This window comes from Leptonotus elevatus, chromosome 1 (assembly GCF_054856555.1).
Source record: "Leptonotus elevatus isolate MCC_2025b chromosome 1, RoL_Lele_1.0, whole genome shotgun sequence".
In the NCBI taxonomy this organism is placed as follows: Eukaryota; Metazoa; Chordata; class Actinopteri; order Syngnathiformes; family Syngnathidae; genus Leptonotus; species Leptonotus elevatus.
In genome coordinates this window covers 27319639-27334880 of record NC_141239.1, presented here as the reverse complement: position 1 = coordinate 27334880, position 15242 = coordinate 27319639, and the positions used below count along the sequence as shown (strand labels likewise).

Here is a 15242-nt window from a genome sequence, read left to right as displayed (position 1 = left end):
TAGGTTTCAACTTTATGTCACTTAATGTGCTCGCCGCTTTTGTTTGCAGGTGTCATGTCAACGGCGATGGCAGCAGCCGCCTGCTAAAAACAGCTAACAGCGTGTCGCTAATCAGCTCGTTAGCTCAGTAATGTGCAAGACGTTTAATTACACACAGCAGTGCACCTCGCCAGGCAAAGACGATGAGGGAGATGAAGTTGATTAAGACTCATTGGAAGTTTCACACAGAGACTAGAGTGCAATTGGGACACTTTTTGCAAAACATATTTATTACTTCATAAAAATGACACCATTTAACCTGCTTCATTTCATTGTTCAAACCACACATCCAGCAAATTAGTGCCTCCGCGACGACAGGGAATGGCATTTATTTGAGCACATTTTTAATATGTGTTGAATAAAACTCAACCATTTGTCCGCCCCCGCCCGTCAGACTATATAGTGGACTCTCCATCACTTGAATGCTCATAGACAAAGGCGTGACTTTCACACGTGATGTCACCTGTTATAAAAGCGTTATGCAAAATTATTCATGGCAGCCATTTAAGTGCAGCTTGACCAGTTGATGAATCGCATTAGCTTCCAAAAAGGCGTTCGGCAGTTCTTTGGAAAACGGGTGGAATCGGCCCAAAATGTGCGTGCTGCATTGTTTTGTTTTAGATGCTACAAAGCCCAAAAGTTTGTGGAGGAAATTTAAAATCATGATATCAAATTGAATCAGGTGTAAAGGTCAGCCATAACCCGACGAGCATTAATGGATCTGCGTTTTATTGCAGCGCTCCAGCCATCGGGGTAGCGCCATCCGTCGGGCCTAATTGACGTGATGGGGAGCTATTACCGTATTGATCGACCGCGCCGAGTGACACTGGATCATCGGAGCCCCGCATCGACCTTACCTAAGTGAGTCCACAGTCTACTGAGGGTCAAGCAAATGTTAAGGGGATATTACTAGTTGTAGCTCAGTCAGGTTGAGATGAGGCCAAAAGTAGGTAAGAACTGACACGAAACCTGAAAATGAATGCTAAAAAGTGAAATCACTTGGCTTGAAATACCCGTAACGACATTGTGCTTTGAGGAATAAAAATGTTTGGTCGATCTAGAGCAGCCTTTACCAAACACGTTCAGTCATGCACCACTTCAATTTTCTGGCGGATATGGCGCATCATTTCTCTCTCAACACAAAAGAAAAAACAAGCATCTATTTAGAGATTGAAATTGTTCACTATTTCAATTTTTCAGATTGTTTTCTCTTCCTTTGGGTGGGGGGCAAAATGGGGCCAGGCGATGCCTTTGGGCCCTAGCATGAGTTGTTCTTCCCCCACTATATAAATGTTGTGCGTCTTCATTCGCATCAGTAGTTATCCTGCGCAATTACAACATGTATTGCTAGCTAGCTATGCCTACTCCCTGAAAATACGTCCTTTCCTTCGGATAGCACACAAAGTTTGAAGAGAATTTATTTTTATTTATCCATTTTCTTGAGTCTGAATTGTCAGTCAGCATTTGGACCGGAGATTCAGGCTGGCCGGGTCGATTGTTGCAGCGTGGAAAAGGTATTCCAGCCACTGGAGTCTTTATGTTGTTTAACAGTAGTTTTGTGTAGCATGAGGAATTTGCTAGATGAAAAAGCTAATAGCTTTCTAGCTTTCCAAGTCGATGTAGTAATATTTGTTTGTCAGTTGAGTGAAGTGTTGTTTTAGCGCCTTCAGTGGAGCTAGCTAAGAGAAAAGCTTGACTTTTCACCATTTTAAAGTCTCCTTTTTCTACTTTATTTTTAACCACACAGGCAGGGTTAACATGTTTTTTTGTGGTGTGTGTCAAATTTAGAAGGTTCATTTTCACCTTAGAGGGACTTTAAACAAGCAGCTAAGCCCATTTAAATGCAAAGTAAAAGCGGGCAGAATAATTGTAAAATATATACTTTATCTACGACAACCTCGGTGCACGGAGCGAGATGGTTGATTTGGCGGGACGACTGGCAGTAGCTGAAGAGCATTTCATGTACATACCCCACAATTGATTGTTTTTAAGGAAATGTCTGTATTTCAGCTTTTCAATTGATAAAAACACAAATGTATGATTATTACGCTCGGCAGCCACCCGGGGGGGGGGGGGGGGGGGTGCATGCATTACAGTGTGGGAATCCCTGATCGAGAGTAAACCTGGTTACACATCTTAGCAATTTCAATCCATCGCAATAAATTATCATAAAATAGACTTCTGAACTCTGTACATATCTGGCAAATATACTCTACAGCTTCTGGATGATGCAATTCTATAAAACACACACACACACACAATAGTCAAGCTAGTCGAGCTAGCCTTGCTTTGCTCGTCTTCCCTTCAGTCCCAGCCAAAGTTTTGGCCAGTCATCTGGTAAAACTTTTTGTTAAAGGGCTTGTAGAACTCTCGTAGTCTCTGCACCACCTCCGGGTCAATATTAGGATGGGTTCTGCCTTTGGTTTTGCCCAGGCAGTGGGGTTTGCTGTTGCCCTCTGGTCTCTTTAGGCAAGGGAAGCCCTTTGCCGGGTTAAAGTGGAAATGCTTTTCTGTGACCACTCTCCTGAGCCCGAGAAAGTCTTGGACGCGCGCCACCTCCCCGGCAGGGTCGCTAATGAGCCGCTCGCCGCTGACAAACAGCAGCTGCTCCATGGGGAAGTATTGGAGCCAACGCTCCAGGTGCTTGGCGTACATGCCGATCTGAACGGCGCTCCACGTCGTGTCGATCACGCCAGCCGACGTGTTCTTATAGGTCAGGCTTTCAAAAGATGGGATGTCCGGCTTCTTGGAGCGGGTCTGCGTGTAGTCCGAGATGGCTCGAGTGACGGGGTCTCGGACCACCACGATCAGCTTGGTGTCTTTAGACATGGTGTAGATACGAGCGGGGACCTCCTTGGTGATGTAGTAGCTTGGCGTTTTCTCCATGGTCAGCTGACCCTCGGAGGACTTTGGCATCAGTTCCCTGCAAAAGACAGCAATGTAATTAGGTTTGCCATTGATTGTCAAGGGCAGGGTTCACCAATTCCGGTCCTCGAGGTCTGGAGTCCTGCAGGTTTTTAGATGTTTCTGACACACCTGATACTAAAGATCAGGATCGTTATCAGGTCTGATGAGCTGATTATATGAATCAGGTGTGCTAGTGGGCGGAAACATCTAAAACCGGCAGGACTCCGGACTTCGAGGACCGGAATTGGTGAACCCTGGTATAGGGTTTCACATAGCTGATCAATGCCACATTTATTATTGCATTTTGAGTTCAAGTTCAAGGTGCCAAAAATGTCAAGTTATGTCCCTTAAGGTAGACTAATTTGGACTAATGTCCCCCTAAAGGCTAACCATTAGGCTCCAGTTTAACTGCTTGTATTATTTCCACAAATGTTCCCAAACTTTAAAAGTCAAGCGCTGTACAACTCCAATGAGAAACCATTGTAATCTTTTAAACAATTACTTTTTTTTTGTATCAGAAATAGACATGAGTCTATTTCTGCCTCTCAGAGTACAATTAACACTAATGTCATCCCTGATTGAATTTCGAAGTAACTCTACTTTCTTATGAATCAATTTCTGCCCCTTAAGGTACAATTGACACTAATTTGCTTCTTTCGAGCTAATTATTGGACTCCAAAGTTACAATTTCTACCTTTTCCAGAGTCAAAAAGTCTCGTGTGAAGGATATTAAAGCAGTACTTTTTAAGAAAGAGCAGCACTCCGTAGAACCTCGAAAGGGACACTGCTGTTCCAATTCACTAGATAAACTCTGACAGCCTCGCTCCATTAGAGGCATAAAATTGTGAGGCTCCAGTTCGCTAGTCGTCATCACGAAGACAAATGTAGACATAGTGTCCGGCATTAACAGAGTACATGAGTGTTCTTCGGAATGACAAGGACTCGCGTGTGAGCGCCACGCGAGCTTCTAAATACCAAGCCTAAAGGAAGACGTTCATCTCTCGCTGCTGCATTTAATCTAGCGTGAAACCGCAATCATCTTTCAGATCTCACATTGAAATCCCGCGCACCTTCATTACCACACACAAAGGACGGTTTAGCCCTGAATAGGCGGCGTTGCGCTTCTTAATGTCACGGCAAGACAGTTGACTCGCCTGCACCTTTTCATCTCGTGTTTCTCTGTAATTCCGTGTGAAGATTGTTGAGATTGTTGGAATTCGTGCAGACAAACGTTCAGAGCTTTTTAGTACCGTGACAGCGTGTTTGTCTTGACCCACGGATGCCCCTCGTTGATCATAATGTAGCCTGTTAACTGCAGGCCTGACTGGATAATGGCTCAAGTGAGACAAGGGGGATTAGGTTTAAGCCAAACACGCTGGCATTAGGGCCAGACTCGGTACTTGTCACGAATATTGGCCCAACAACTCAACTAACGGGATCTTGAGTTTCACTTGATAAAAAGAAGTGGCGGCAAGTCACCGAGTACAGCTATTTTGTTACTGTACATAAGTAAAAAAAAAAATGCAGGTGCTCTATTTGTACTTTACTTGATTATTTAATTTTCTCCAACTTTTTATTTTAACCACTAATTTTGAAACTAGATATTTCTACCCCTCTGCATCAACCAACACAGTTAAGAAGACGTAACTGGAGAAAGTTATCGTCAACTGTGGTTGAAATTTTGATTGATTGAGATCTTGTTGATGAGCTATACAGAATTTGAACCAGGCAGCATCAACAACAATGCAAAACAAAAGAAAGAGGCCGAGGTCAACGGCACACCAGCATCTACTGAAACTCAAAAAGATTTTGTTTCTCACACTGGTTGCTGAATCAAGGGAGGTTGGTAGATTTCACTCTGCTTCATCTATCTTCCTCTCTACCTTTAGTCTTTCCTCTGGTCTCTTGGAGTCTACCTGTTGGAATTTAGATGTATCTGGGGTTGGTGAAGGATTCTGGTTTTGTAACTGTGGGTGGAAGGTGGTGTCTGGTTGGTGTTGGATTTCACTTTGTTTCATCTTTCTTTCCTTTGATCCTTCCCCTGGTCTCCTGACAACTTCACGACGCTGGCGGGACTCTGAATTATCTGGTTAAGGTGAAAGGTCTTGGATTTATAACAGGCTTTTTTTTCCCCCCTGAGATCTCAGGTGTACTGATAATTGCATATTTTTGTATTTGCTGATGCTGATTGCAAATTAAACTTTTCAATATATTCACACATTCTCAATTCAAACACGATTGTTGTTCTGTGCTTCTTTTGCGGTAGAGTCTATAAGTCTTTTACTATGGGATTTACAGCCAGCCAAAAAGGAATAATACTGAGCTCTCAGAAAAAATAAATAAATAAATAAATAATAAAATAAAATAAAAAACAAGAGAAAGAAGATATTCCCCTCCATGGCTTTTTTAAAGTGAATTGTTACGAGATTGTTGGCAGCAAGAATGATTCATGGTGAATGGGTTGTGTATTGTGCCAGCTTAAAAAACACACGTTCCTGGCACTCAAAAATCCATCCAACCAGCTACTGCTTATTCTCATTAGGGTTCTGAAGCCTGTCCCAGCAGACTTCTGGCAAGACGATGGGCTGTTTGCCAGCCAATCGCAGGGCATTCAAAATACTTTGTCTAATTTGAGCAAAAACACAAGTCATTTCTGTTATGGTTGCCTAAATTAGAATTGTTTGTTACTTGTGACACAATGTAAAAAAAGAAGAGGAAATGTCGAATCAACGGTAGCTAGCATTTGTTCTTCGTATGAGCACTGTGAAAGGTAATATAAAAAGGGAAACTTTTGTGTGTGATGATTTTTATTTTATTTATTTATATATATATTTTTAACCTTGTTCCAAGTTATCAAAAAAGGGGCTGTTGCATTTCAAAACATCAGTCGATCACCACCAAAACCTCCAAATGTGCTTCTGGTGTACGTTTTAGCAGTAAATCAGCACATGATGTGTTTACAAGAATCCAACGTTCCAGATTTTTGAAGCATGATATCATACAATAATGACTTTAATTGTGGATACTTAAAGGTTTATTTTTTATTTTTATAGAAAGTTAATGATCAACAGGGAAAGGAGTGGAGGCGCGTCATTAAGGTGATTACTGTCATTTATGTGTTGGTACACGCTCAAGCAGTGTCGACCTCCTCTCTTCAAACACAGCAGTTTTAATGTAAAAACAAATACAGCAAAACTGACCTGAGAATGTTTTGAAACTTTTAGCATTGATGGAAATAAATAAGTGTCCTCATATCCCTCGTTTACACACATGTAGCGTACTCTTCTCACCTGTGCCACCTGACACCTTTTCCTCCTCCTTAGATGTCATTATAAGTAACTTATTGTCACAACATTTATGCACCTGTAATAATTTAAATCCGTGCTATAGAGACCATATTGACAAATTTGGTATACTTTAAGCCTATAATGATAAGACATCTAATTCATGTAGGGCTTTTCTAGCCACTCAGACATTTTACTATACCACTCCCACACACTTTAAACACATTTCAGGCTTGCAGCTTCTAAAACACACTTTTTAAACGCATTGCACACACAATCCAAGCATAACAAGCATAGAGATGTAATAATAGTGAAATAAAAATAAAAACCTTTAGAATTTAAGCTTGATATGACCCCCCATATGATGTAATCACATTGACACTTATTTAAACATTAATGTATTTCTCCTATGAATAAAAAATATATATAATAATAATAATAAATTAATAAATAAATAAATTAATTAATTAATAACAGGAAATATATTTTTAAACAGGAAATATATTTTTTAAAATGTTTCTGCACAAAATTAAAAAATGCTAATATATATATTGTATTGTATAATTTTATTTTATTTTTTTACTGATTTTATTGTATTGTAATCACATTAGTATACTGTGGTTTCAATAGAATCCTGAAATACAAATACATCAAGCGCCATTTAGCCATGATGCCAACTAAAACTGAGTTTTAATGTACTTACTAGAGTATTTGTGGAAAGTGCAGGTATGTGCCTAATGGAGTGACCACTTAGTGCCCTATTCTGTTTCACAAATTCACAGTTCAAAACAGACCATCCAAGTGCACTGTGGCAACAAAGAAATGCCGTTAAAGGCCATTAAGAAGGAACTGTGCTCCTTCGCTAAAAGTTACTGCTACCTTTAGTTTATGTGCTATAGTCAGTCTATGTGGGCGCTTGCACATAAACAATACATCCTCCACCCTCTTAACGGTCTTGAAGATCCTTGAAGGACTGGGAGATAACGGAGGAAGGCAGTTAAGAGAAGGAGCAAAGCAATGAGAGTATTGAGGATGAAGGCATATAGTGCAGAAGACAGACACAGGGCAGGGAGTGGCTTTGTTTTGTGATGTGGCTGTTTAGTCTCGCCTGCAGTCAGGTGTAACCACGAAAGCAGTTTGCAAAGCCTTTGTTTGTATTGTCCGCTATCAGGAGGGCAGGTTCAAAGGTAGGACTTTTATGTGGCTGCTGTGTGATGATGCCACTAGTGCATTTGCACTTCAAGTGCCCAGTTCGGATCTAAAACCTTTATTTTTTTATTTTCTTTTTACTGTGGGCATTCGGGGTGACACATATCTGATATGGCTGCCTGCTGGTGAATCTATACTGAAGTGTGCTCAAATCTCCAGCGTGACTTTGGTTTTCCCCACCACATATTCACGCCTGACTGACTTTTAATTGTCTTCGGCTTTCAAGTCACCCCCACTCCCCAAACCTTGGCAAAAACAAAAGCCAGAGCATTATCTAATGTCTTGATGAGTTCTAATCTGACACTTTTTAAGACGCCGTGAGGGCTTGAGTGACTGTGGGAATTGCTTCTCCCCTCCAAGGAAGTGATGAGAGGTGCTGGTATGTGGCCACTTGGAATAATCGCAGCAATTGAGAGTGAGACAAGTTCCAGACTCGAATCAAACGGTCCGGGGAGGCCTCCCATCATATCACGCAACTGTCGTCACATGACGTTACGTGCGGGATCTTTTCATGTGACACTGAACGACAGTATAAATAGAGCCCGGCATCCATTATTACGCACAGCTTAAGTAGTAGAAGCCGCAAGTGTCAGCCTTGCATTAGCAGCACATTGTGCACCAGACAATTATCATCAGGATGGTACTGCATATGCTTATATGACTATATAGACTATGATAGAATAATTACAGGCCTTTATACACGGTACAGTACAATAAGAGCTTTTTCACGGCACACACTGGGAGTACAAAGTCAAAATGTTGGAAGTAGGGTGGAAAAGAGGTGGAAAATGTCTGCCATGTTTCTGGAAAGTGTCAAGTAGTCAAGTCAAGTCAATGTTCATTTTTGAATCCTCGACCCCATGTATTGTCTCAAATCGTCTTTTACTAGTGAGATGCACACGCCGAGACGATACACATTTTGCCACAGTGGTTATTGAACACATTAAAATGTCCCCCATACCACAAGATATTCGCGCTGGATAATCTTTCGGCCAGCTGAGACCTGCATGTACTGATTTTGATCGCAAGATGTAAAAATACTGTAATTCGGTCGATTATCAGTATGTGTGTACGGTACCCCACTTTCCTGCTTTGATTGTGAGTCTGCAGATTTCACATAGCTTCTTTGAAAAATGACTCCGAACACACCCCAACACCATCGAATAATTGCTCAGGCTCATGTTACACAGACATCTGACTTTGATCGCAAAGGAGGGAAAATGCTCAAATTTGACCCGATTGATGCTATGTGTGTACTCCGCTTCAAAGGCAAAGGTGGCTAGTCTTCAGTTACGGCTCTGATGCGCCTTACTGTGAGATCTGTGCGAAAGAGGCTCTGTCTAGTGTGGCTGACATGCACTCTGATGTTTGGACTCGACTGCCAATGTGCAATCAAATGGTAATGAACACAAAACGTCGTTCATTTTGAGCCGCAGCGTGATTGTGTAAATTCTCCAGAGTCGAGTGTTCACAATCATGTTGTTCTACCATGAAAAGCTCAGTATGATAGGATCAGTATTACGTCAAGGATTTAAACTCACCCAGGAAACAATTATTTTTCATTATTATTTTTTTGGGCCGTGCACTTAATCAAGAGAAATATTGTTAAGATCTTTAAATGAAAAGCATCAATCATCGTTATTTTCATATTTTGAGACAAACGGCACACAAACTGTGAAGCTTTCATCAACTGACCAAAACAGCAGCACCTACCGATGCGCAAAAGCAATGAGTTTAGGTTATATGAAGATGGCATCTTTCAAGTGCTCACTCTTTTTGTTATCCACACAACTTATTCATTCTGCTATGTCTGTTCAAGAACTGCTTGCTCACAAACACATTTTCAGAAACAGGCAACAAAGAAAAGGTTGACTTGGTTGTTTAAGTTTCACATTTGATGGACTGGCGCTCACAACTATTTACAAGCAGCCAATTAAAAAGTAGAATTTCCTTAATATTCTCTGTTTGAATCCACATTTATCCGTCTGTCCATATCCCAACTCTAATATTTGAGGATCCCTTTTTATGACACTAGAAATCCATCCTTTTCTAATGTAGTGAGTTTAGTGGCAGAGAGCAGGCTCAGTCGCATGCTGGCCTGGGACTGCGAGCGAAAGCAAACAACGGCATCAAAAGCAAGCAAACAAAAGATGGCTGCGGCAGATTGTTGCTTTCTAAAGTTGTTCCGACTTGCTGTCAGGGAGTCTCCAGTGGCGAGAAAGAGAGAGACAGCCGCAGGAAGCAGCGCATTCTCTCTGAAGATACTATAAAAGAGAGCAATGAGGAAGTGGGCAACAACTCTGGGGGGGGGGGGGGGGGGGGGGGGGATCGAGCCGAGTGAACTTCAGTGTTTCCACAGCGCCAAAGTAAGCGGTGCGGCTTTGACAAATTGCTTCAAGCAAAAGCCCAGAGGGTTCTTGTAGCAAGAAGAAAGAGAGGAGGTGCGCGTTATCGCTATTGACAATCTGCGGCACTCGGTTCTGGGAAATGATGAATGATGAAGCAGCTGGGTCTGATTTTAATGGTTGTAATGCTTATGGAGATATTTCAAGGAAACGTGTGAAACGCATTCAGTCGACTCGAAATGCTGACGAAATGCTGACCAAGTTCTTATCCAGAGCTCGCTCCCACTTCCGCCATTTTACTATAGTGCTCGCTAATGTGCCGAGCAAGTGTAAACAGCCACCAGTTGAGTGGACTGGGATGAACCTTGGGAGACTTAAAGGCCCTGTCTACATGGAGCCAGGAGTTTTGCAAATGGTTTTGCCTTGTCGGCCACATGTCGCCGGGGATTTTTTTTCCTTTAAAAACGAAGGTTTCCAAAAACTCCGGCCAAAGTGAAGATTTGTGACAATCATCAACGGAGTTTTACGTCATCGCTCGACACACGCGTACCTCAAAGATTTTAGCTTCCTTTTGCCTTAGTTTCTGTGGCGTTGGCTCCAGACACGAGGGACGCCAAATGTTGTTGTTTTTTTTGTGCCTGAGTGATTTGATCGGCAGAAGGAGAACGTGTCAGGATAGTAGACTCCAGCGATCTTAACCCAGGTCCTAAAAGCTTCCGCAATGTGTTTTGTTATTGTAAGTCGCATGAATAAAGTTGTTCCAAATGTAATGAATTATTATTAATATTAAAAGACAAGTGAAGCTTTTTTAAATTTAATTTTCTATTATATTTGTATTTTATCCTCTATGCTCCTTTATGATGTGCTCACTCTTTGTGTGTTTACATGTTTTTTTTAATTTAAAAACAAAAACAAATTTAAGTTTTTGTGCGCGCTGACAGTCCGTGCTTGTGTGACGTAATGTGGAAGTGACGTCAAGAGACGGGCAGTATTTGTCTAACTACTGCCACCTAAAGGCTTCTATGTCAACTTCTCCGTTTTTGTGTGTGTTTTTGTGGCTGTGTTTTTTTTAAACAAACGAGGCAGTGTGGACCTTGTTGTTTTTATACACAGGAAGGGGGGTAAATATTCATTTTTAAAATACTCAGCTAGGTATGGACAAGGCCTTTGCGTCCCAGAGATCCACCAAAGTCAAAACTCCCCAAAAGCTTGGAAGCGTCTTTTCTTGGGCCCATTCCATTGAATGCCCCCATAGTGGCGGCCCCCTGCCGATTGTCGTCAAAGGGCACTTTCACCCTCCTGAGCGCATTTGCATACAAAGTGAAGGCAGCGAAAACATGTTTCACACTAATTGTCTTCTCCTTTATTGTCGGGGTTAATGCAGACCTCAGGGGTTCGCTGGAGTCCCCTTTCATTGAGCTCCATAATGCCGCTGCGCTTTTCTAAAGGCTCGCTCTAAATTTACTGCCCTCTATCTGCCACTGGCTGCCAGTGAGCTTCCCCCGAGGGGCTGAGCGGAGGATTAGCCCGTCCTCAGTGAGTTAGTACGAAGGCCGCTCATTGTTCTATGTGTGGATCCTCAAGGGGGTAAAACATGATTTGAGCAATTAAGTCACATCGAGGGAGAAGAGCTGATTTGCTGCGGAGAAGTAGTTAACTGCATGAAAAGGCAAGGAGGGGCCGAGGAGGAAATTGTTCCCACGCCGTTGGGCGCGAAGCGTGCGACCAATCGACATGTTTCGACGCAAAACGCGCCTCGCTGTGGTCGCCGTCCCGCTGAGCGGACCTCCAGTGGCGCAGACGCACCAATCACAGCCCATAACTGGGCCGGGCACTACTCAATGCCACCGCAGGAGCCGATGGGCCCACCCAGCAGACCACCGTCGTTTGTCCGTGGAAGGTGAAGTGAAACCGGCTAATCAGCACCTTCCCATGCATGCATGCGCGGCTACATGCGAGAGGAAGTTGCGCGTGATTGGACCCACTCAGTTGTCAGTCAAGATGAGTCACTTTTGTGAACACTGAGTTACAAAATGTTGGCTTATGCAGGAGGAGAATATGTATGTTAATCACAAAAATGTATATTTTACTTTTGGGTGAAATTTCAGGATGAACCTAAAATGCACTAAATACAACTTTTCAAAGCACATTTTCATTTTTTGCACAACTTGTTGAAACCTGTATTTGATACTTTTGTGTGCGTGTGTGTGTGCGTGTGCGTGCGTGTGTGTGTGTGTGTGTGTGTGTGTGTGTGTGTGTGTGTGTGTGTGTGTGTTTTTGAACAGTATAATTAAAATACACCTTTTCATCACAATTGTGAGATTTAATGGTATTGGTAATCAGGATCGGTGAGTACTCAAATGTACAGTAAGTATTGGACTTAGTTTAATCTAAGAATCAACCAATGCATTTCCTAGACCTATAGCTTTATTATAATACTGTATGAAGTTTAAATGTGAGTGGTGAATGGTGTCAAAGTGGTTAGTTAATTTAAATGTAAGATGGAGATTTCAACGATTTGCAATGAAAAAGTGCATGCAGGGACAATGCTGACAGTTTTTAGTGCTCAGTTGACAAACAGATGGACCAAATAGACCCCTCAAAGACAGATAATCCCAAAATATTCTAAACCTGTCCAAACAGTCTCAAAATCAGTTTAAGCACAAAAATCATCCTTTGAACAATGCTGCACTTCCCGCTGTGGCCTTCTTTGAAACGGAGTCTCCGTCCTTCTGACGCCTTGCTGCTTAATCCCTGCGCTCTCACTTCTCCACTCCCGTCCAACTTGTTCTGATAACTGAATCTTTTTTTCTTTTTTGGAGGGGGTGTAGGGGTGGCGATAAGTAAAGTTTGTGACATATTTCTCGGAAGATAAGCGAGTTAAAAGCAATGTTTGCATATAGTGCAACCGAGTTACAAGAAGGCAGCTGATCCCTGATGTGATTTATCTTGTCTGCTGGAGCTTGAAGATGAAAACAAATGGCTGACAACAGATCAATAGAAGCGCAGATTAATCTGCTTGAATCATGCTCTCGGCTGCCGAGGGACTCCATGATGCGGTTTGCTTATTTGCGACTATAAACTGCAACCACACTACACTTAATAATAATAATGTAAGATATTGTGATAATGTAGCATATTGCTGAAGGAATGAATACTTATCAAGGTTGAGGGATTAGATTGGATGCTGTACAAGTGTTCCAGGAACACTGATGAAGGTCACGCAAATAAGCACGCTATCCCTTTGTAAACAACACCGATAGAGAACACAGACATTTTAGCGGGGTGGTTGTGTCATGGGTTGCTTACACAACCAGTACTTTTTTTTTGCCTTATAACCAGATACAGTACTAAACACAGTATCTAATGGCCTCATTTTCCATGTAGTGTGCAACAGTATCTGTCAGCTGAGCCCCTTAACTCATCAGCATCCGATGTAAGATAGATAGATGGATAGATAGATAGATAGATAGATAGATAGATAGATAGATAGATAGATAGATAGATAGATAGATAGATAGATAGATAGATAGATAGATAGATAGATAGATAGATAGATAGATAGATAGATAGATAGATAGATAGATAGAATTTTCCCATCAAGGGCCATTTATTAATATTTATTTTTTGAAGTTGTTTTAATAAAAGCCTCTGTTGGTTTCATTTGTTTTTACAGTCAAATTGGATGCGCTCACAGGCATTATTGTTCACTTGAACAGCTACTTTGTTCATTATATTCAAGTATCATGGAATAAGTGCCACTCTCACTGGGAGAAAAATACAACCCCCCCCCCCCCCCACCAGAAATAAATAAATAAGTTAGTTGAACACATTTGTGCAACCGAGAATTACTTTTTTTCAGGGAAACGGCCCTCGATGAAGCCACGCAATTGATAGTCTCGTCAGTTGAGAAAGTGCACTGAATCGCACCCTTGCTCACCTGTACCAGTCCGGGCCCTTGTCATAGTTGCGGTCGAAGAAGTGCGGCTCTGCCCCCGCCGCGCGCACGTCTGGATGCAACCGCAGAAACTCCAGCAGAGCGCGCGTCCCCCCTTTCTTCACGCCGATGATGATGGCCTGTGGCAACTTTTTACTCTCCGACTCATTGAGGAAAGCCGACGTGACGTTCACGTCGCCTTCCTCCCACTCGTCCCCTCTGCTGTCCGCGTCGTTGTCCGCGTTGTTGTTGTTGTTGAGCAAGTCCCGGGACGGACGCGCCGAGGAGCCACCGCGCCATGGGTTCGCGACCGCTCCCACGCGCTCGTACCCGAACCCGGGCACGGCCGAGCTGTAGCCCAAGCAGCAGTAGATCATGTAGACCCACAGGGAAAACATGATGCAGAAGACGAACAGTTTGTTCTTCACGTAGGGTGGTGGCACAACATGGAGACCGTGGAGAGCCGGACTATATTCCATAGGAGCGAGTTGGCGTCCAGGTGGCGGGCATCTTGGCAAAGTGCACCTCGCTCGCTAAACTTTTAAAGTGGCCATTATTCCTCCTAACATCGTCTCCCAACAATGTAAATCAACGTATGATGAGTTCCTCAGGTAAGCGTGCGTCGCTGGCTGAACGGCTTCTGAGCGCACAGAAGCACCACAGAGACAAGTTATTGCCGTGTCAAGTCTCTCAAAATCATGACAGGCGCACTTCCGGTTTAACCCTACAAAGTAATACATAACACTAACACAAGAGTCACTTGCAGCCAAACAAATTGATAAAAAGCCGCTTTCGTTCCTTGTTTGTAAGTGCTTAACGCACTATAAAGCGAGTACCTAAAATTAGTGTTTTATGTTGAAGGTAACAGTGCTGCGTTAATTGGTTGGAATAAATCTGTCGGGAAGACCTCATAAGACTTCCTGTGAAGAAATATTACTGTAAATAATGCAAAGAGGAATTGTTAATGTGAATCTGAATAATTTATCAAATTAGACGTAAATATCAAGTGGAACACATCCTGTTTATTTATGCCATCATCCCTGTCACGAGAAGCATTTGAACAACAATCTGGTCTTTATTTAATGTGGCCATACAGTTTCCATATTTATATATTACTTTGATACTTCTTCATTAAATTTTTTTTTATTTCTGACTATTTATTGTTGTATTTCACAGAGAAGTAGTGTTTAGCATGTCTGCCTCACAGTTGAAGTTCTGGGTTCGAATCTGAGCTCAGCCTTACAGTGTAGAGATTGCATATTCCATTATGTTTTTCCAAGATCTTCGAAAGTCAGCTAGCAAAGTCTCCAACACTGTGAGGACCAGTGCTATAGAAAATAGATGGCTGGATCAAGCCTCTTAGTATAATTAAATCATTTATTTTTAATGTATTGTTTTACTTTATTGTAATTGGCTGGCAACCAATCCAGGGTGTACCCCATTCCTCTCGCCCAAAACCAACTGGGATAGGCTTGACCCTACCTGACCTATGACAAACCCTAAAAAAATAGAGGGCTTTAA

The 15242-nt window shown here is 42.3% G+C and overlaps 1 protein-coding gene across 1 annotated transcript; it reads right to left on the bottom strand.

The window, feature by feature from the left end:
• Positions 1–248: 248 nt before the first annotated feature.
• hs3st3b1a (heparan sulfate (glucosamine) 3-O-sulfotransferase 3B1a) lies at positions 249–14365 on the bottom strand. Its single transcript, XM_086088169.1, has 2 exons — positions 13725–14365; positions 249–2962 (listed from the first exon to the last, which is right to left on the bottom strand). The coding sequence occupies exons 1-2, from the start codon at positions 14198–14200 to the stop codon at positions 2344–2346; spliced, it is 1095 nt and encodes a 364-aa protein (XP_085944295.1). The 5' UTR covers positions 14201–14365; the 3' UTR covers positions 249–2343.
• Positions 14366–15242: the final 877 nt, after the last annotated feature.

Bases quoted from the DNA above. Each gene is read 5' to 3' on its own strand.
- hs3st3b1a (XM_086088169.1), bottom strand. From the start codon at position 14,200: ATGGAATATAGTCCGGCTCTCCACGGTCTCCATGTTGTGCCACCACCC. The intron at 2,963-13,724 runs GTGAGCAAGGGT...TGTCTTTTGCAG, and splicing joins AAGGGCCCGGACTGGTACAG to GGAACTGATGCCAAAGTCCT.